The sequence below is a fragment of the Neodiprion virginianus genome, chromosome 4 (assembly GCF_021901495.1).
Source record: "Neodiprion virginianus isolate iyNeoVirg1 chromosome 4, iyNeoVirg1.1, whole genome shotgun sequence".
In the NCBI taxonomy this organism is placed as follows: domain Eukaryota; kingdom Metazoa; phylum Arthropoda; class Insecta; order Hymenoptera; family Diprionidae; genus Neodiprion; species Neodiprion virginianus.
The window spans coordinates 34,590,100-34,612,300 of NC_060880.1; the positions used below are offsets into that span (position 1 = coordinate 34,590,100).

Here is a 22,201-nt window from a genome sequence, read left to right on the forward strand (position 1 = left end):
TCAGCACGAGAATTCACCGTTCGGATTGGTTAAGGGGATTGCTCGATCGCTAATCTGGCGATACGATTCGTGGTTCATGGCATCCTTGCCGCGAGTAGTGGGCTGCAAGCAGCGATGGAATTTGTGTCTCTCGCTGATATCGAGTAAAAAATAATGAAAATACAAAGAACCTGACATTTGTATGGGCGAGTTGAAAACTGTGTGAATTAATTTATTACAACGCGTATTACGTCGGCAGTGAATAACCGGCGTATAAAACGATATACGTTAAATAAAAAGTAATTTCAGTCGGAAACTACTACCATACAAATAACCACATCACGCGTTCATACGTAGCCCCAAGGTTGTAAAGCAACATGGCGACGAATATCGCTCTATTTTTTAATAACAAATGAAGGCTGCGTCTGTCGTAATTATACACGAAACCGTTATGGCGATCTAGTATTAAAATTTCCGGTACCTCTGTTCGACGCGTTATAAATTTGCCATATTCTCATACGCTAAATCGACAGGTAAGCTCTGACCGCTGTTATAGGCATGTGTCGGTCCCGCGATTACTCGTCTTGAATCTAACATCACAACTCGGCTCCGGCTGCCCGTCCTCGCGAGTTCAACGCATCCATATTTATAACCACGTGCGACGTGTTAATGAGGATAAATAGCCGTACATTGTCGACTGACGTATACACCCGATTAACAGCCCCGTTGAATATCGGAAACTGCTAAATACAAGCTCCGTTTCAACACTGATACTCAATTCGAAGTAAATTATAACGATAAAATGGATCCTCTTGGTGGGGATCAACGAGTGATACAACAATCTCGATCCACTCGTGGTCGAGGCCGTGGATCTTGGGCACCGACACCATCCCAGGAGACACGGGGACTCAGGCGACCACATCACACTTCTGCTGCCAGCGTAAACACAGGTGGCTGATCATGCGACTGAGTAACGAGTCACAGAAATGCTTCTTTAATGTTTAACTCTATAGTCGATCGATCGATTCTTCGGATAGATCAAGATAGAGACTAGTATCTGCATGTCTTGAAAATTTGATTTTCTAGAGCGTAAAATAATCTTTTAAAAGCGAACCCTAAGTTAACGTATCCGCTTCTCTTCTTGCACTATTCAGGTTCCATGGAGAACACTGGAACAAAGACAGATGGAGCCAAAGGTGACATCGTCAAAAACTCAACACTTTCCGTTGATGCCGCTGAATTCGTACCCAAAAGCTTCAGTCCAGCGCTACCGGTAAGAGGATGTTGAATGCTTATTGATATCGTGCTAATCGCAGATACAGGGAATTTGTCGTAGTTGGAAGTTCAGAATTTTAGAACTGTCAGGATTGCCTCGACAAAATGAATACGACTAAACTTCAACTCTTGACTTGCTTCAATATTTAAGTAATCTTCTTCCAAGTAAAATAGCAAACCGCTTGATGTTTTATCATGCAAATGTTGGAGAAATGTGAAATTTATTCTTTGTTGTCACCGTGATATAGCATGGGCAATAAAATTGTGTTTTATGGTCTATTTTGTGTTTGAAAAATAACACAGTTTTATGTCCAACAATCATTAATTCATAGAAATTTATCAAGTAAATGTCTTGTATGAGACTCATCCAGATCAACTGTCGCTCTTAGAACCAGCAACAATCTGGATCAGCGATGCCTAGACACTCGGTTCAGAATCGGCTGAATAATGCAAGACAGGGCCATCATGGTGGGCATCAACACGGCTTACATCAACAGTACGTACCTCAGCAAAATCGCTACATTCCACATCGGGAGCAACAGGTCTACATGGGTCCGCCACAGCACCAGCATTATAATCAGTACTCAAATACTCAAGATTACGGGTATTACGACAGAGGATCAGGGGATCACAGCAGACATCAGGTTGATATTGATTGCTCTACATAGTAATCTTGACTGACCTTCAAATCGAATTATCATTCGTTAGGTTGAAAGAAATCTTTTTTTTTTCTTTCTTCTTTCGTCTCAAATTCAATATTTTTCTACCTGTTTCTTAGGCCGAACAAAACGAGTTAGATGTGGAAGGTGATGGTGAAGATTGGAGCGGAATGAGGGGAATGATGGGACAGCTAGAAGTGGCGATGCGGACACTCACTCTCAGTCCTGGGCGGTTTGACTCTTTGGTTGCATCTCTCGTTGATGCCATTACTCCATGTCTTACTAATACAGTGCAGACGCAAGCTATAATTGGAGCCATACTTGGACAGGTGGGTTTTTTCTAGTTATAAGAACTCCACATTTCAATTAAAAGCTTCAAATTCTTCTAGTCCATAAACGAAGGAAATTTCCGGTACAGCGGTGCACGTCTTTGCACATTTTTGGATAATGCAGCTTTAAGCGAACGTGCTCCATCCATTTTCAGAGACACTCTCGTTGCTAGGTAACAATTGTTTCGGATTTTCTATCGTTAGGTTTGGTTATTTCAAATTACAAACACTTTTTTTTTACATGGTTTATGTCAGATGCCGCGAGGAGACAGAAAAGTCAATTGAGTTTTGGATGCAGAGGAGTTTACCAGAAGATGAAGTAAAGGAAAAACTTTGCCATGGGTTAATACTGTTTTTGGCTGAACTAGTCACTCAAATGGAGTCAGAACCAGCATCTGTGTTGGGAAAATTGTTAATTGAATTAATGTCTGCTGTTCTACAGCGCCCTGCTCCGAACTCTGCTAAACACATCTGCCAGGCACTTAAGGTATGCGTTTAACGGCAGTACAAGAAATAACTACAGCAGCAATAATATTCATACTTATTGTCGGCAGTTGGCAGGTCAAACTCTAGAAAGAGACAGTTGCGGTGGAGGGGCTGAGATGGAAAATGTAATGCGTAGGCTCACTGGGCTTGTGAACGATGGTCAGGTCGATGTTCACGTCGGTCGAATGGTTAATAGCGTAGACGAACTCCGTCGGGGAAACTGGGGACGTCTTGTTTCAACGCACGGACCTTACAATTCTACCGTCAATGATAGTCCTCAAACACCTGCAGATGTATCGCAACAGCCAGTTAGTAACACTTATATGTCGTTGTGCGGTTGCTGTTGTTGTTATTAGTATTGCTATTACTATTATCTTTCAACTTCCCAGATTTGTTTACCCCATCACATTTATTTAATGATCAATTCATTTCATGCCCAGTGTAGCATCATACATCACAATAAATACTTGATCAATTTTTTTTTTTTCCTTTGCAACAGTTAACAAATGAGCCCGTGTTTTACGGTCCTGATGGCAACGTTTTATCTCCAGAGGAGAGCAGATTCTTGCAAGATCTAACCGGGGACACGCCTGACGTCGAGGAATTCGGGTAAGTTTTTTCGTGGTATTGTTCCGTGTTCTGTTTCCCGTATTCTTTACGTTTTTATCTGTGTTGAATGCAAGCGGAAAAAATTGGCTTCTATTTTAGAGTGGGCGCTTATCAAATGCTTACACCTTTTCTGTTTCTAGCGAGGGAGAGGATGATGGCGACATTGATGGTATTTGGAATGAAGAAGGAGACGATGGTGGGATGGACGATGACATTGCAGCAGCCTATGAACAGTTTTTAAAGCTTGCTCCAAATAAAAGCAATGGTAGGGCACAACGATAAGCATTTTACAATTTTCAAATCGTGACCACTGGTACATTGAGCCACACAATACACGTATCGTCTTCAAATACCCATTTATTATCAACATTAATAAGTGAAAATTCTGTACATTTATCATTGTCAATATCAGTCAACATTACGCAGCTTCTGATCTTCTCCGAATCGTACTCGTTATCTATTTAATAGTACAGTTTTCTCACCACAATATGAATACATACGTACATACATACATACATACGTATAGCATTGTATAATGCATGGATACAACCGTGTGTTCATAGCAGCTGTGCAGGTAACACATCAATAGAAAGACTTTTGGAAAGTCGAGTCTCACGCATCATGAGTGAAAAGAACCGTCTTACGTTGTCCAATATATCATGTCTGATACATAATGTGCGATATTTCATTTACTGTATCGCGAATATATTGTCTCGAGGTAAGCGAAGCGGGAAGCAGTTTTCAATTGCCAGATATAAATCAATTTTTGAATTTGAATACCAGTTCGGCTTTGCTTGAATCGAATCGATACATCGCTTGAGATGGACTCCATTAATTTAAGTTAGTTGTGACTGTAATTGTATTTAGTGTAATATTGATAGCACGTTTTAACTCTTAACGGTCAGATCCTCTAAGGATACATGATCGAAGAAAAATACATATGAGGCGTTCTTAGACTCATTGCTACTCACATCAGTCGAGATTGACCGTCTTATCCCGATATTCAACAAATTGGGAACTTCGAAATGGTAATTTATATAAGTATGGTAAGGAATAGTATGATTATAGCATATTTTTTCGTACTATATTTGTTATTTATTGGCTATAATATTAGGTACGGAATCGGAAGGGATTTTCTTACATTTTGTGCCTTTGCCAGGTGACGATGTGTGCTCATATGCATATTTTTTTCTAGTTCCAAATGAAGTAATTTACTATCAAATGGTTGTGTTTTGTATTCTAAGTACTGGTCCAGTGTTTTTCTACTGTGCTTGCACTTGCTTGAAATTACACGTTAGTTAATTTTCTTTTGATAATCCTAGATTCTCAAATTTTTTAATGTTTATCTTGTCACGTTTACTTGTTTTGTAAAATTTTTACTAATAGTATGCAATTGAAAAATCGCAAAATACAAATTACAGATACCGATTTCATTCTATTTTGCAGTGAATATTGCAAAAATTCCTTTTTGGTAATTGGAGGGAAAAAAAAAAATTCACATTACTTTATATTTTGAATCTATAGGTAAATACGTGTCCTTATGTTATATAGTTCTTCTGCTCATTTAGTAGTGGAAAAAAAACCATTGAAATTTAGGTTCGGTGTTCAAGTGATCATCCGTGTATAGCAATCCCGAAAAAATCCATAGGTCCTAAAACTATTCCAAAACCCATGACACTTCATGATATGCCAACTGTCTATAATTCCACTCATGCTCTAAATATTTCTTGCTCGTTAGTGTGGAAGAAGGTCAATCGTATTGTCGTAGGTCGATCTTGCATTCATGTATCAATGCAAACAGTGAAACGCACTGTCGAGTCTTACAAGGATACTGTCAGACCTCCGGATCACGGATCATGTTAAAATTTTTAGAGGTGTTTGGTCTAAAATATAATACTTTGATGTGTAGTTTCATCCATTAGGCCTCTCTTCTCGCCTCTAACTGATTAAATTAGCAGTGTGATGAGCGAAATGCCGTAATAAACTAAACCTATTGTGTATTTTTGCCTTAAATATTAATTTTTATTGTGCTCTATTTCAGTTTCGATGACAGTCTCATACAGATTCTAGTGTAAACGGAAAAATTATTATTTCACAGCTTTAGTGAAGTTTAAATTGCGAATTTCCAACAACCCGATTTATAGTAAATTGAGCGAAGAAAGGCCCAATGGATGGAAATAAACATCAGAAATGACACTTCTTGGACCAAAGAGACATCCAAAAGATTCAGCAAGACCCGTGATCCGAAGCTCTGATACTATCCTTCATGTCAGTTTGAAAAAAATTGGTAGCAAAGCCTATCACGTTTAGATACAATGAGTGTTTTTTAATACATCTGTTTCAATAAGAAATTATTTTACAAAAATCACTCTTCTGTCCTACGAAATTCCCAGAAAATATGTTGCATGTAAATTAAAAAAAAAGCGTAGGTAATAGCGCCAATTTTTTAGACTTTCCAAACGCGAGAGCACATTACGACGAAATCAATACAATATTTTGAAATAACTAAAAATATAACTCTAGCCTATTAGATTTAACACAGTGTGGTTCGAACAAAGCAGCGCTTCATATAATTTATTTATTCAAAGTATATTTTGTTTTACTAATTTATTCGAATTAAATGCAAGGTTGACGGGACGAGGATGTGACATACCGCGTATACATTAGGGTGTTTGAGAAAAAATAATTTACGATTTTTCACCATGGCACCCCCTAAAATGTTTGTTTGGGTTAAAAGAGAGATTGTGTCAAAATATAAGCGTTCTACGTTATGCGGAAGATCGCACTTATTTGACTTTTCACTTTTTTCCCCGTTTTTTTTGAACTTGTGAAGAAACACGTTGTAGCATTTCAATTTACTATTTCTTCCCTGAAATTTATATTCAACCCAAAGATCATGATCATGTATCACCCGGAATCTTATTCTCCTTAATTAAAAGTTCGTACTAAATTATAACTATTATATGAGATTGAAGTAATAATGAAAAAGGTGTCAGATACACTCTTCAAACATCAACTGGCGACTTGATATTTATAAGTGCGAGTCTTCTTTATGACGTGAATTGATATTATGATTGATGTAAGCAGCAAGAAGAATATTTTATTAACGATATTTCGTAAATTGTAATAAATGTATAGAAATGAAAAATCAACTGAGCGCGGTCTTCCACATAACTTAGATCGCTCATCTTTAAACAGGACCTTTTTTTCAATCTAAAGAAAAAAATTTGTTACGGGGTGCCATGGTGGAAAATCATAAATTCTTTTTTTCTGAAACACACTAGTATACATGTAAAAATATACAGTGATATTTTTTATTTTCTGTCGTTTACATAATGCTAAGATTTGCATATAGAAAAAGAAGAGGCTTAATATTTAAAAATAGAACAGAATGTCACAATGATTTACCAAGTAATCAGTGGGTGGCGTATATAAAGATAACCGCATAGTTTTTAAATTTACGGAAGTCACAACCGATTCTTCGGCATCTTCGGCATCGATTATATATAATATATAGTATATACTTATAGATATTATATATTATTGTAACTAGTGTCTTTTTATTTTTGTCTCGCTGCATTTGATTGAATGATTAAATAAATTATAATGTAATTACTAATTGGAAATAATGGGCTCACGGTACGCGACAAGAGTTTTATTTATTTGGATAATGTTATCGGTGTTCCAATTGCATTTTATATCTTGCTAAATTTCTCCACGTAAATAATTTCGAAAATGTCAGAGTAAATAAAGAAAAATTTTCTTTAACTTAAAAATGATACAAAATTAGTAGATCAACCAAGTTTAGTGGTACCGGACATTTTATAATGTCTAATACTATCATGTAACAATAAATGAAATACATTTTGAAGCAATGAACATTTTAATTTTCATACTTCAACAGAAAAAAAGTGTCTGTTATGAGACCGTAAATGGATTTATTCTACGTAATTCAAATATTCCAAAACCATAATCATACCTAACTATGATAGATATTAATTTGAGGGTGCAAAAATTATGTTTTTTTTTTTTGCGCAGCTACCAATCTATTTTTTTTTTTTTACGTGTTCTGTAATTGTTATTTAAAATAATTTCGCACGAATTGTAATCGTGTGGCTTGTGTATGCAGCTGACTATGAGTTTCCTTGACTCATCAGTCTGGTAAATTTAATTTGTTTATTGATTGTAATGATCTTGAATGCGATCTATGCGTTAAAGAAGAGTCAACGCCCCTGGATTAGTATCGTGACCACTACTCGGCGGATAAATGGGCCTGGGGCCGTAAGAAGCCGTGTTAGCGATCTGGTAGCTTCTTTATCGGCGGCAGTCGTTTAACACATAATCCCATAAGACCTAAACACCATACGGTGACCATCATTAAAGATCATTAACAATATTCTGTCAACAACCATAACATTTAAGATTGTATTAATGACAGCAGCTATTATTGGTGATTGGCTTTGATTACCGTCGGTCGGCATCATCGAGTTCTGTGGTTTTTTGCAATGCTGTCACGCGTCGTCCATTCGCTCTCGCGCCGATATTCTTTCTCAAAAATCACAAGTAAAGTTTGGTAAGTACAGGTGAGATCGAGCTGATCGCTGCTTTCTCACCAAAAAATGCTAATGAAAATATGTTCTCTCTAAACCAAGAGCGAATAAGTTGTCTAGATTTGTTTGTGATTTGTTGTCTTATATCTGAATAAATTGTTTTTTAGGTTATACCAACGTTCCATAGCGCCATTCTCTACTATGCCAGGGTCTGAAGTGACTATTGGAACACACGATGGGTGCTTCCACTGTGACGAAGCGCTTGCATGTTACATGCTCAAGTTGCTACCCCGATACAAAGATGCGTCTGTTATTAGGTAACGTAACATAATCCTGTATATGTGTTAGTTTCAGGCACGCTACAATCATATTCATGCTAATCAAATTTATCATGACTACAATATTGGTACCTTACGTTGATTGAGAATCATAAATTAGTGAACATTCCGATCAAACATATGAATTCTTCTGTAAATTCACTTTCACATTCCACTGTTGTACTCTGAAAAAATAGATTTATATACAATTTGCTGAATTTTTTACAATGTCAAGTCAGCAAAATCATATCACGCCTGATGATGTTCTTTCAATATTTTAGGACCCGTGATCAGAAAGTTCTGGACAGTTGTGATATTGTGGTTGACGTAGGAGGGGTTTATGATCCATCTACGCATCGCTATGATCATCATATGAAGTATGATGAAAAAGTTGTATAATGGAAGTTTTAATTCATCAGGTTTTATTGGAAATTGATATTGTCCTAAATAGTCTTGCAAATTTTGAACCTCAAGTGGATTATGAGTAGCTGACCCCCAAGCTTTAGTAAATTTACTTCTTAAACATCTAGTACTCGACTTCAATATCTGGGATAACTTAAGTTCACGATCGAACCTGATTGATCAAAACTTTGTACATGTATATGAAAAATTATTTATTTTATTATGCAATTTTGAATGAATATATTACTTTTTCGATTGTAAAAATACCTTTTATAAGCTACATGATGATTGATTATACAACAATTGGATGGATTTCATTTCATATATATTTTTTTTAGGGAATTCAAAGAAACTCTCAGTACAGTTATAAAAAAATCTGGATACAAGAGTAATATTAAACTGAGTAGTGCCGGCTTAATCTATTGTCACTTTGGTGATGAAATTATTAAGATACTAGTACCTGAAGTAACAGATGAATATGACCGGGCTAGTATTTTTAAAAAAGTGTATGAAACATTCATCCAAGAAATAGATGCCATCGATAATGGAGTGCCAATGTTTGATGGGGAACCTTCGTAAGTGGACATTATTTTCTATGTAGCTATAATGTTAATACAGAGAATTTATAATACTTTCTTATTATTTTATATGATAGGTACTATATCAGTACAAATTTGAGTAAGCGAGTGGCACGGTTGAATCCAACTTGGAATGGTCCTAAGCTGGATCCTGATGAACAGTTTGAGAAAGCTGTCGCGCTTACGGGCGAAGAATTCACCTATTTTATTCAACATGCAGCTAGAGTTTGGTGGCCTGCTAGATCAATTGTGGGAGATGCCGTTCTCGGGAGATTTGAGGTGAGAAAGAATTTTCAAATTCGGATATTTAATCTCAAAAAGGTCATGGTTAACCTTTGATAGTCAACTATCATTTTTCGTTGCTTCTGATGTAGTATGCTCTTCTTTTTCTTGTCTACTCACTCAACTGAAAAATTATGATGCATCTGCTTAACAATTAACAGGTCCATCCAAGTGGAGAAATTATTGAATTGTCTACTTCTCTGCCTTGGAAGGAACATTTATACGAATTGGAAGAGGAACTAGGTGTAAAAGAGCCAATAAAATACGCTATTTTCCATGACAACAATTATAGAGTACAAGGTGTACCTGTAAAAGCTGCAAGCTTCATTTGCAGGTTTGTAAAATATCAATTTACATCGTTATCGCTTTTGATTTTGATAAACAAGATCGATTCAATCCTATTTACGCTGCAAAATTCAACTTGAAAGCTAATGAATTTTGCATCGGACACGTTCACGATTAAAACGATTTAGAATGAAGTTTAATATTTGTTAATATAAAATTCAGCTCAAATGTACCAAAGTTTGAAAAAAACATGATTATTCTTCAAACTTTCGAAACGTCGCAATATTTTTACCTTTTAGTTACTCGTTGTTACAGAATGTTCTTACCAGAGGCATGGGCAGGCTTGAGGGACGAAGAATTATCTGCTGTATCTGGCATTCCTGACAGTATATTTGTACACAGTGTTCGATTTATTGGTGGCCATAAAACTAGAGAAGGTGCATTAGCAATGGCTGCTAAGGCTCTCGAAATAGGAAAATCGATCGAAAGCGGTCACGCAGAAACGAATTCGAAATGACATAAACTGAATACCGTTTCATCACTTATATGCAATTCGAACTCTGGCAAATCGAAAGCAGAAAATAGATGAACACGAAGCTATTCCAAAAATAACCTATTTTGTACACCACAAAAGATTTACAACATGTCGGTACTGATTTTAAAAAGTGTTTTGTTGCTAATGCGAAGCTGTAATTTCGCTGAAAGTTAGTGTAGATTCTACGTTATTTTTTATGATTTGTTTTTACAAACTTTGGTGAATGTTTTTTTTTATTAATTTAGGGGTATTAGCCCAAATTACACGATCCAGAATTGAGGAGGCATCTATTGTAGGATTGTCCAAGTATTCCGGTGGACAGGGTTAATGAACGGAGTGAACAATGAATTACATGTTTTAAAACATATTGCTCTTTAATGATAATATGATTTTCAATAAAACATCGTTATACACAAACAACAGGAATAATAGAAATGAATTACATCAATTCCACATATCGTATGAAACTGAAGGCACAGCATCATTCGGTAAAACAACCAAAAGTATTTGTAAAAAAGAAAATGTTCAGTCTGTATACCAAAAGCGTTGCGTGTATTGTTTTGTTTTTGAATATTTTTTCGTTTTTTTTTTCTCTTTGTTTTTGATAAAAAATAAGTTTTGTCTATTTCAGCGGGCACATCGGACTAGCCCGACACGCGTCGCATTGGTTTTCCAGTATCGTACGTATAAAAAGGGAGTCTCCTAGAGGCAAGTCGGTGGTCGGCGAGGTACGCAGTGGAAGATCATTTATCTTCATCCAGTTGTAATCTACCAGTAATGAGCGTGAGAATGGGCTTTGGCCTCGGCGTGAGCGGCGAAATGCGCTGCCTTGGCGTGGGCGACCTCGGGGGTGTCGACGACGCGGCCGTCATGTCCGATGGGGGCGGCGTGTCCGTGTCCGTACCCGTGTCCGTACCCGTGTCCGTAGGCAACGGGGGCGGCGTAGGCGAGACCAGCAGGGGCGGCCCACCCGTGGACTCCGTATCCGTGGCTGGCGGTCTTGGCGGCTTCGTGAGCGTGAGCGGCGAGGTGAGCGGCCTTGGCGTGAGCTACCTCAGGGGTGTCGACGACGCGTCCGTCGTGGCCGAGGGGAGCACCGTGGGCGTAGTGGCCTCCGTAGACGTGGGCTGGGGCAGCCCAGGCACCGGCGAAGGGAGCGGCAGCGTATCCGTAAGCATTTCCGTAGGCCGGGGCACCCCAGGCGTGAGCGACAGGGGCGGCCCATCCGTGGACTCCGTGTCCGTATCCAGAGGTCTTGGCGGCTTCGTGGGCGTGGGCGGCGAGGTGGGCAGCCTTGGCGTGAGCCACCTCAGGGGTGTCGACTACGCGACCGTCGTGACCCAGGGGGGCTCCGGCGTGGTAGCCGTAGGGCACGATCGCCGATGGGGAGGCGACGGCCAGGGCGGCGAGGGCGGACAAGACGATCTGGAATCATGTCGGATGGAGAGAGTCGGTTATATTAGCTGCGGAGATTATTGGTGAAATTTATATTTGAATCGTCGAGTTTTTATACTGTTAAAACCGATTGTGAATTTACTACACGTTTACTGTACAAAGGAGTTGTCAAATTGCAAAACCAGGCTGCAAATTTACAAATTCAGTGTAGCGACGTGAGTTACTATGTATTTGCGGTAAATTTACTACAGAATTGTTTTGATTTTATTAAAATTTATAAGAAAAGCGCAAGAAAGTAATTTGAATTTACTAAATTGTGTAGTAAATTTATTGTGTTTGTAAATTGAATAACCAGTGAACGTATGGTGAATTAGCTGTTCCGTATCCGAATCAAACTTCCAATGCAGTGTAGGAAGTTTCATACAGATTTTTAACAGTGAAGCTTGTGCAATTAAGGTGATATTGTAACATTTAGCAGCAAAGTAACGCGTTACCTCGAGTAAGCCGTACTTGATTCGAAAAGATCTCTTTTATCTTATTTTTTGCACGCTCCCGCAAGAGTTCGCAGTAGAGAAAGAAATACGATAGAAATGGGCTTTGATCGTGAAGACTGTTCCGAGTACCTCATATTCATCTATTTTCTCACATAGTCGATACTACAAATGTTAATTACCGAATCGTAGATAATTTTCAATGCGGTGGATTGGAAACTTTTTGCTTGTAGAAAAAATGAACGGTGCAACTTTGCCCGTTTAGGAATGATTTCGAAAAGAACGACTTTTCTCTGGTGTCGCGGTTCAGTATATTGAAATCTCGTACTAAGAACAACGAAAGACGTGAAATCCAGAGAAATTTTGATGCGGTTTAGGTGCGGTTTAAAGTAATTTAGTTTTCGATTTCGTTGCATGGATTGCTCGAATGGGTGCAATATGAAAATTGATTTGTATAAGAAAGAATGAAGCAAGATTGAAAACTACTTACGAAGACCTTCATGTTTCTTAGGTTGAAGCGCTGCTGGTTATCCAGTACTCGCTAGTGATGTGGACTGTTGTGCCGTTCTGAGGTAACGAGCCCCTTTATATATCAATCCGAAACGTTTTGTCGGCCTACACCTGGAACCCCGCCCCGTTCCAATGTTACACATAATATTATGGCATTGACATTACATTGAGGGTCCTCGGGCCCCGAACCCCTCGCTCTCGCCTCGGAGAGCCTCTAGGAATGCCCGATCTACAGTCTAGATTCGAGTGTCGAGGTCAGGCACGTCGGAGACGTTGCCGCGGGCAGCAGGTCTCGTTGGGGGCCGAACTGCGAACAGGAGCCAAGTCCCCATTCTCCTCAGCCCTTCCAATATTGCATTCTCATTTTACAATTATGCTTCCGCCTATAAGCGCGTTATAGGTATTTACGTACATATCGACATGGGTATGTACATACGTGTTATTCGAGAGACAGATGACGAGGTGCTAGTCCGGCATGTCTATCAATTGTTCGTCGACTTGTCAGGGACAGTGTTGCAATTTATCGAAACACGCATAGATGTTTTTGACGTCAGTTTCAAATTTTATGCCAATTTAGACGAAAACTTGTTCAACGGTTTGATGTTGATGCGCTGAATCAGTGGCTTCCAGGGTGACCGACGAAGCTGTAATTCTGGAATACTTCACAATGTAACTAAATCCACGATTTATGAATGTTCTCTTCGGATGGACGGTAGCATTTTAACATTACCTTGGCAAAATTTGCGCGTCGAGGGTTTTGCCTCTACCTCACAAAACTCGATTCGTACCATTTTTTATCGTAGAATGTTTTTCAAAGACAGATTTTGATGAATATTTTGACTACCTACGTACGGCACGATATGTTGGTTGTATCTATTGTGTTGTTTATACTATTCGCTTGACGATTATCTGCCCAGATAACAAAATTAACATCATCCAAATTTTGTCATTTATACGGTAATAATATTTTGAAATTATTGTTGGAAACATGCGTATAACAAAAATGGCTTCAATTTATACAACTTTGTTTACAGCGCCCAATAATAGCGTATGTTGAATTAATATAAAAATTTACATACGTGTTTGGAAAAATATGTTACACGCATGACTGCAGAACCGTCGATTCTGATGCCTATAATAAAGGTATTCGACTCGGGGTGCGGTTGAAAGTGTAATTTGAGATCATTAAGTGAATATCGATATCTTGGTCAGTTTTGGTAAATGGAGAAAAAAAGTATCCGCTGAGCTGCTTCTTGGCTGTTTAATCTTACAAAACTAGTAAGAAAAGTAGAACCACCTAAAAACTGAAACATGCTGATTTATTTTGAAATCAGAGATCCCTGCATTACGATGTTCTATATAATTTTTCATTCAAAATTTTCAATTGACTCTGAAGAATTTTCTGAAGAACAATAAAAAAACTAGGAGTAACTGGAAGTTCTGACAGTTGTTTGAGAAAATTCGGAGAAAGTAGAATTCTGGAATCAAGAATGAAAGGGCCAAATTTAAGTCTTTTCTGACAATTTATAACTGCAAAGAAATTTTCTTCTGACTAAACATAGGACCGTCAAAGTTATTGTTGAACAAAATTCCCCTTGGATATATTTTCCTAGATAGATCGTCCTGACGACGTTATCTTGATCGCGATCAGTTCTTGCGGTCTTATTCCTTACACTTGTAAAAAAATCAACGAATTCCTAAATATCAAATTACATGTCAAGGCTCACGGTATGCATACGAGAATTTGCATGCAACGTTAATTTTTTTAAGTAGAAACAATAGACCGAAGCGAATGTCGATAGAAGGTGTCTCAATATTATAACTACCTAATTGATCAGCACGCCCCTCGCCATATGATGTTAAAGAGGAATTTCATGATATGGGCGGCTGCAATTGCCTCATATCACAGATGACACGGTTACTTTTATTACGTCATGCTGCACGGTGCAGTGTTCAACATTATGCACTATTACATTGCAATATTCTAATGATCCCTGCATATTATTCTATGACGTTTCAAAACGCATTTGCATCTTATTTGAAAATGGTAATACCTTGGGATTCGGTATAATATTTGAAATAATTGAATACCATTTTCAGAACTCATTGAAATTGGTTTCAAATTATTCTCAGTTTGTACAATTATCATCAAATATTGCGAATTTTTGTTCAATTTCAGAAAGTGTCTTAAAATTAAAGTACTAGAGTAGCAAGTTTCCATCAATTTCACCACACATTTTCGCTCTTATACATTACATGCACCATCGCAATGTCGTGCCGTGGTTTAAAATTTTACGTGTAAAAATGGTTAAAATTGGGTGCAAAAAAATATGTGGAATTCCTCGGTACGATTGAACCCGCATGTATTGCAATATACTGACACAATAGTCCCAAGAAAATCCATCTAAATAATTTCACTTTCCTCTCTCTCTCTCTCTCTCTCTCTCTCTCTCTCTCTCTCTCTCTCTCTCTCTCTCTTCGATCTCTAGTTGTTCGCGCCGCGCGGCCTATACTACGTTTTATGTAATCGAAATACAATTTCGGAAAAAGAGATATTGGCGCAACGTTATTGTGCCCGTGCGTGCGTGCAGTCCGGCTCCATTCCGCATATAAGCGTTAAGTACGCAACGCAATCCTCCACGTACATTTGTTGCGAGAGGTTCAATCCGATTACCATGTTACGACGTTACGTACCTTTTATTGGATCTATACGGTGAAACCGCTGCCGTTCATCGAAGCGCCACGTGCTAATTAAATCTAATTCAAGTTTTCTAGAGGAATGCTTAATACTAGGAAATTGAATGCCTTGTTGGTGTAATAATAAGTTAAATTAATTTTTCAACGTAAAATGTAGTAGAGTGAATTTTTATAAGAAGAAGATAACACAGATTCAGTTTTATACGAGCAGACAAAATTTTGAAAATTTTCATTCTGATACAGAGATATATTTTTGTTTTTCAGAATCCAAAAGTGAATAATTTTTATACAATTATCGCTAAACGCTAATGATGAATAAACTGAAGTAAGTTTACGGCAAAATTGTAAAAAAACGGTATTCTCTTGGGTGAAAAATCCGATGGAAGTCGAAGAATTATATTCTGCGCAAGGAACTAGCCGCCGATCATTGGCCATTGTTACGATTCGTTAGTCTTATCGAACTGTTATTAGGATCGTAGTTCTCGCGAAAATATTTTTCACACGTAACTTCTGACTATATTGCTTTTTTTTTTTTTCTTTATCATTTGGGCTTTGCTGCTTCCCCACTTGCCGATATCCCGATTGACGGTTTACTTTTACATCATTTGACCGTCAAGGCCGTCGAATGTTTCCGCATGACAGCAGCAGCAGCCACCGTGCTGAATACACACGGCATACCTACAGTACCACGAAAATAACTTTTGTATCTTTGTAATTGTAGGGAAAGGCTCCGTGCGGGATTTACTATTATTGTCACGCCGCCTCTCGGGCGACTCTTGTCGGCTTCTGTAATTTGCTCCTGATTGCCGATAGCGCGTCCCGGTAATGTGTGCATGTGTCGTTCCCGGGATCCGGGTGCCACAAGACCGAGGTCAAGCGGCACATGCCGACTCCCGTGAAATCGAAGATTTTGTGCCAACACTCTCGGTTTTGCTTAGGGATGCTGTGCAGGTATTCTCTCTACACGCGTCCTTGGCTGCCTTGGTGGAATATGAACAAAAGAATATCCCAGCTCACTTCGAGATCGCTGCATTTTTTTGCTTATCGCGGAGAATGTGTAGCGAAATTCATTCGCAATGGTCTCGCTTTTTTCCAATCAAACCTGCGAATGCTTGTTAAAAGCTTCCGTCCACGCTTGTGTGCGTGCGTGTGTGTGTAGTACCGTACGAACAGACCTGAAAAGAAAATGCCATCTATCCAGCTGGATAATCAGTCGTTTACCGTCTATGCTGTACGATAGCGTATTATGAATACTAATCGGCTTAATTCGTTGGTAAATTTATATCTTGATCGATTTAATTAGTCGTTATACATACACGTTTTTGAGTTTACATGATTTATGCGACTTTGAATGTTTACACAGTATGGAACTCGGGTGAATAACTTGTTGACATTGATTTCAATTAGTTTGAAGTATTTACCCGTGCCAGCTGGAAATAATGTGAATTCAAATCGTATATACGCACTATTTTCAAAATTAGAAATTGGTTTTGCAGTTTAGAATCTAATCATCTATAATCGTTACGGACCATTTGGCGGGATTATATCACAGGTGAACATGCACATCAGGGGAGTAAGGAACGGATGTTTCGTCCTTCACGAGCCAACACGGAAGAGGAAGAACGATGTCCTCGTAATTAATTCCATCAGGGCAATCAGAGGCATTCCCCGTAAGTCGTTCGAAAACCGGGACCATTATTGATTTTATTATCTCGTCAGAGAAAAAGCTTAATAATCGACTTTACAAAATGATGATGGTTTTCTTTGTGTCTTGCAGTGAGCGGCTGTTCGCATATCATGTAAAATATACGTGCCCCATGTGTATACATGTCCATGCACAGTGGGATACGAGCCTTGAACTGCACCGAGGTATTTCAGGCTATTTTATTACGTCGTTATTTTAAATACAATGAGAATATGATCGCGTCATGTCCGCCTGCGCGTGATAGTGAGTTGAGTGAACAGTGCGCGGCACGCCTCGTGCGTATGTATAAATAAATTATAATAGTATGCACGATATCACGTACATAAGTTTGAAATTGCGCTACATTTTGTCCGATCAGAATGTGATATTGTGCCTTCGGGTGGGGTTTATTATTCCGAGGAGATATCTCTGAATAATAACTATTTTTTATCCAGAGGAAACAGACACACTCTATACGAATATTCTTTTGCATTGCGTTGATTGCTTGTTTCCCGGCACTGAATTAGCTCAATTGTGCGAATCGAATGGTCTTATTGATTGTAAATAACGGTTGCATTCACCCTTCGCAATTGCAAAATAGAGAACTTATATACATACATTATACCCGTGTCGTAATACCCGATTGTCTGTTTATGCTTTTTATTTTTTCCTAATACACGTTCTACCCAACTGAGTAAGTATAAAAAGTTGCTTTGCGCGTTACGCGGATAAAGATGAAGTAACCGAACGGAGAAATCTACGGGAAGGACTCACCTTCGTTCTTCGACAAGCTCTCAGAATTGAGCAAGGAGGCACAAGGATGAAGGATTCGTAGCAATTTTCACAATTATTGCATGCAACGGAAAACCGCGCGCGGTTGAATCAACGCAGACATGAGCAATAAGTACGGCCGTTCGAGTTTGAAATAACACGTGGAATTGGCAACGGGGGATAAGGTTTTACTGCCATGACAGGCAGTAGTTAAACAAAAAAAACATAATCAAGGGTACATGTAAAATGTTAACAACAGTTTATTATCACGCTTAGAAACTAAGGAACACGTCACAGCATTGGACAGGCTCAACGAAAAACGCCCAGCCTAGCAGTAGTCGGGATCATCCCTCGTCTCGACGGGGCTTTTACCACTTGTTGTAGGCAGCGGGTGCCGGGGCGTATCCGTGGTAGTAACCGTGTCCGTACGCGTCGCTGGCGGCGGCGTGAGCGGCGAGGTGAGCGGCCTTGGCGTGAGCGACTTCGGGGGTGTCGACGACTCTGCCGTCGTAAGCGAGGGGGGCGGGAGGTCCGTGATACGCGTGACCCGCGCCGTGCGCGAAGCCGTGTTCGGCGGAGCCGCCGTAGTAGCCTTCGCCCTCGTAGCCTCCGCTGTGGTGAGCGTTGGCCAGAGCCTCGGCGTGAGCGGCCAGGTGAGCGGCCTTCAAGTGAGCGACGTCGGGGGTGTCGATGACGCGCCCCTTGTGGTCGAGGGGGGCGGGAGGGCCGTGGTATCCGTGCCCGGCGTGAGCCGAGTGCTCACCGTAAGCGGCGGGGGCGGCGTAGCCGACCACGTGACCGGAGTGACCGTAGCCGTATTCCTCATCGGCCGGCGCGCCCCAGGACGCCTTGGCGGCGGCTTCGGCGTGAGCGGCGAGGTGAGCAGCCTTCGCGTGAGCGACCTCGGGTGTCTCGACGACGCGTCCGTCGTGAGCGAGGGGCGCGGCAGGGCCGTGATAGCCGGCGTACCCTGCGCCGTGTCCGTCGTAGCTGATGGCCGAATCGTAGCTCGAGTAACCGGGTCTGGCTGCGACCACGGCTGCGACGGCGGCGAGAGCAATCTGCGGGGAGAGAAGCTTTTTTTTAAGGGGGTTTTATGGCTCGTTGTGATCGCGGCTGGTTCCGCCTCGCTGGCGGGACAGCGTAGGTACGTGAAGAAAATAATTGACCGGCTAATCGGGGAACGCCGTATGGCCATGTGTTGGGAAACAATTTAGATGCCGGATAAACGGTGCCGTCGCGGTCGTCTTGTCTTGTCTTCTGCGTGTCATTGCCTAAGGACGCCGTTTGACACGGCGGTTGATCAACGTTTCTTTGTTCGCACGAAAATTGAAGTAACAAGAGCGTTGTATGTTTCCATCTGTTACATGAGTTCGAAACAAGTCTCGTCTGTCAGTTAATTGAGAAATTTAATCAATGCTGCATTGAGTTGAATTCTGTATCGTACAATGTATTGTAAATTACGTTGAAAAGGTTCGTTACTGTGCCGTACCTGCCAGAAACAAATCTAGTGAAACGCGACGCCAAATTTTGCAAAACGAAGTGATTTTTGTTATTCTTATAATTTTAATCGAATTTCGGTGGTCCAGCAGCGAAATGGCTTTGCTAATTGAAACAGTCCTCGGCTGAATTCCGTATCTAGTAGGAATAAATGAAAACACTCACGAGCAACTTCATCTTTCCTGGTTTCTCGGAAACTTGGGGAACGTGTGTGATTTAGGGAGACAGCGTCGGGTCTTATATACAGATTGAAGTTGCCTTAATTACTCAATATTTGCTCCCACCTTTGGGCGCGAGTTTGTGGTCTATGTGACGTCGAGCTATGCTGCGCGTGCAGGTGACTGGATATTAAATTGGAATTTCACGGGGCAGCGTGAAAGCCCGTTTGTAAGGTATACCGTTGTTCATATCTGCGGAATGTATCCCAAAAAGTACAGCAAGGTTTTGGCCTCCCAGTCTCTGACCTGTCGTGCACCGAGTGTTTCAAAATACCCTACACGCTTTTACGCCACTCCTTGTAACCATGATCCTTGATCAACGCGGTTAATTTACGGCTGCGTACTAAACAAAAAGGGGAAATTGTTCCGAAACATTCCATTGGTTCAATTACGAGTCATTCTCACTACTATATGAGCGAAATATTCCGCACAGAAATTAGAGATCGAGACCATTCATTCCCGATGAGATCCATGGTGCAAACTGTTACGTACGACTTGATATGGGAATTGCATATGGTGAAATTCGAATTCTTTAACTTACAGCCTTCGTTAAGACGGTAGTAATAGAGGTAATGAAACTCCGCGATCCGAATCATCTTTTTACCACAAGTAAATACCTACCTATATGTGAAGAGACTTGTTCCGATCGAATTTCCGCACCTATTATCCAACCGATTCGTAATTGGAAGTAATTGATACTCGAAAGCCGTTGACTCGATGCCGATCATCGATAAGTTATTGTTCGTCTATGTCGCGGTTTGTTCTAAAGGAACGTAGAGTTACCGATGCCAATTAATGCAAAAGCTTGTTTTATAGTTGTGTAATGGGAACCTTCGCCTTGTCGTGAATACGTCGTGTCCACGTTCTGAGTTAACAAGGCACGTATGGTATTCACGTAAGTAGACTGTTATGCCGGCTATTATTCGAGTCAACTCTCACTCCCTTGCTCTCGCTGTCTTACTCTCACTCGATCTTTTTATCCCTTATCTGCGTCTGTCTTTCTCCTGTATGGCGAGACACCCCACCCAAACGGACAGCGCTGGTTACCAAATCTATAATAATACTCGCACGCTCAACAATGTGTACAAAATATCGATATATCAATCGAATATTACGTGAAACCTTGCGATTTACACGTGCAGAGCACAAGTGACCGTTCTGTTTTAACTCGACGTATAAATAGCTACGAAACGCACCATTCCTCAGATCAAACAGTCCAGCAAACCAACAAACATGAAGTTCTTCGTGAGTAGATCACACAACGCCTCATTTCACAGTCCAAATTTTTTGCCACACAAAATGTCCAGTGAATTCCATTGAATTGTGCAGATTCAGAGCCAACGTCAAATTGGCGTCAAAATATGCAGTATAAACGATCGTCTCATCGAATCTCTGCAACATACGTCTACAGTGAAAACAATACATCGGTATTACAAATTTCAGATCGTCCTGTCCGCCGTCGCAGCGCTCGCCCTGGGCCACCCGGGTTACCATTCTTCGTTGGCTTCTGGTGGTCACTATCTTTCCGGCCCGACGGTTCACGGCTATCACGGACCAGCTGCGCCCCTGGCTCACGATGGTCGAGTGATCGACACCCCCGAAGTGGCCCACGCAAAGGCTGCCCACTTTGCTGCCCACGCTGACGCCGCTGCTCATGCCCATTACGCCGCTCCTCACGGTGATTACGAACAGGGTCCTTCCAGCTACGGTGCTCACGAGTACGCCGCTCCCCTGGCCTCTTATCACGGACCGCCTGCCCCCCTTGGTCACGACGGACGCGTGGTCGACACTCCTGAAGTGGCTCACGCCAAAGCTGCTCACCTCGTCACCCTCGCCGAGGAGGCAGCCAAGGCTGTCCACGCACCGCATTCCGGCTACTATGGCGCACCCCATCACCAGTGGTAGACCGAACGATGAGTCGTCCGATTGAATGAAGAACTCGCGGTTTGTTTTAAGGTTGCATTTATTGGAATAAATTATCGATATCAAGTGCGACGCTGTAAATCGAACCCAAACCTTCTACGACGATGAACTCCGATACGTTGGCAACCCATCGGCATCCTTCGTTGCGCAATCATAAATATTATGTACCATTCACCTTGCACAGAGGATGCATTGAACACCGGCCAGCCTCTGGTGTAATCTAGATTGTACCTCGGTTATTATAAAACAAAGGTACGCTTAACCGTTATTATCCATTTCTCTTGCAGTATACTCGGTACAGAATGTCTTAGGTTAGCAACGTCATTTTCCGCATCAGGATCTGCACTCCAGTTATCGCGATTGAGCGTTGGCGTACGTCTCGCCCCGAAGGAAACCACTTTTTTTTTTTCTTCGTTACAAAGACACATTTGCACGGACAATGAAGCCCACTGCGCAGGATCAACGGATACCTGTGACCTGATCGGTGAACCGAGGAAGATTGTGTCGGTGACACGTACCACGCTATATCACCTCGAGACATGTTGCATGTTTTACCGTGATTGGAATGCATATCGTTGCAGGTAAGTATTCGATTCTATTTCGATTCCGTGTGGATAAGAGCGACAAATGTCACGGTTTGCAGCTCGTGATATCGTTTTTAATTACCTACGCTGTGTAACAAGAGTTCCACAAGTCATACCGTAACGGCTGTCGCAAACTGTAATC

The 22,201-nt window shown here is 40.7% G+C and overlaps 4 protein-coding genes across 5 annotated transcripts; 3 read left to right on the top strand and 1 right to left on the bottom strand.

The window, feature by feature from the left end:
* The first annotated feature begins 123 nt into the window (after positions 1 to 123).
* On the top strand, positions 124 to 7,208 carry LOC124303273 (polyadenylate-binding protein-interacting protein 1). The gene is made up of 9 exons (XM_046760306.1): positions 124 to 929; positions 1,134 to 1,252; positions 1,644 to 1,898; positions 2,033 to 2,242; positions 2,303 to 2,415; positions 2,498 to 2,729; positions 2,797 to 3,036; positions 3,228 to 3,337; positions 3,478 to 7,208. The coding sequence occupies exons 1-9, from the start codon at positions 782 to 784 to the stop codon at positions 3,617 to 3,619; spliced, it is 1,569 nt and encodes a 522-aa protein (XP_046616262.1). The 5' UTR covers positions 124 to 781; the 3' UTR covers positions 3,620 to 7,208.
* On the top strand, positions 3,487 to 10,964 carry LOC124303274 (MYG1 exonuclease). Of its 2 annotated transcripts, none has more exons than XM_046760308.1 (7): positions 3,487 to 3,602; positions 8,055 to 8,204; positions 8,486 to 8,581; positions 8,945 to 9,181; positions 9,262 to 9,463; positions 9,628 to 9,800; positions 10,067 to 10,964. In XM_046760308.1, the coding sequence occupies exons 2-7, from the start codon at positions 8,089 to 8,091 to the stop codon at positions 10,266 to 10,268; spliced, it is 1,026 nt and encodes a 341-aa protein (XP_046616264.1). In that variant the 5' UTR covers positions 3,487 to 3,602; positions 8,055 to 8,088; the 3' UTR covers positions 10,269 to 10,964. The 2 variants fall into 2 exon arrangements, with proteins under 2 accessions (XP_046616264.1, XP_046616263.1); XM_046760307.1 differs by lacking the exon at positions 3,487 to 3,602 and adding an exon at positions 7,767 to 7,910.
* On the bottom strand, positions 10,818 to 19,578 carry LOC124302892 (pupal cuticle protein-like). The gene is made up of 3 exons (XM_046759461.1): positions 19,500 to 19,578; positions 18,206 to 18,895; positions 10,818 to 11,711 (listed from the first exon to the last, which is right to left on the bottom strand). Exons 1-3 carry the CDS (start codon positions 19,509 to 19,511, stop codon positions 11,055 to 11,057), a joined length of 1,359 nt encoding a protein of 452 aa, XP_046615417.1. The 5' UTR covers positions 19,512 to 19,578; the 3' UTR covers positions 10,818 to 11,054.
* Positions 19,579 to 20,638: 1,060 nt separating this feature from the next.
* LOC124301755 (histidine-rich protein PFHRP-II-like) lies at positions 20,639 to 21,541 on the top strand. The gene is made up of 2 exons (XM_046757139.1): positions 20,639 to 20,797; positions 20,996 to 21,541. The coding sequence occupies exons 1-2, from the start codon at positions 20,786 to 20,788 to the stop codon at positions 21,455 to 21,457; spliced, it is 474 nt and encodes a 157-aa protein (XP_046613095.1). The 5' UTR covers positions 20,639 to 20,785; the 3' UTR covers positions 21,458 to 21,541.
* The last annotated feature ends 660 nt before the right edge of the window (positions 21,542 to 22,201 follow it).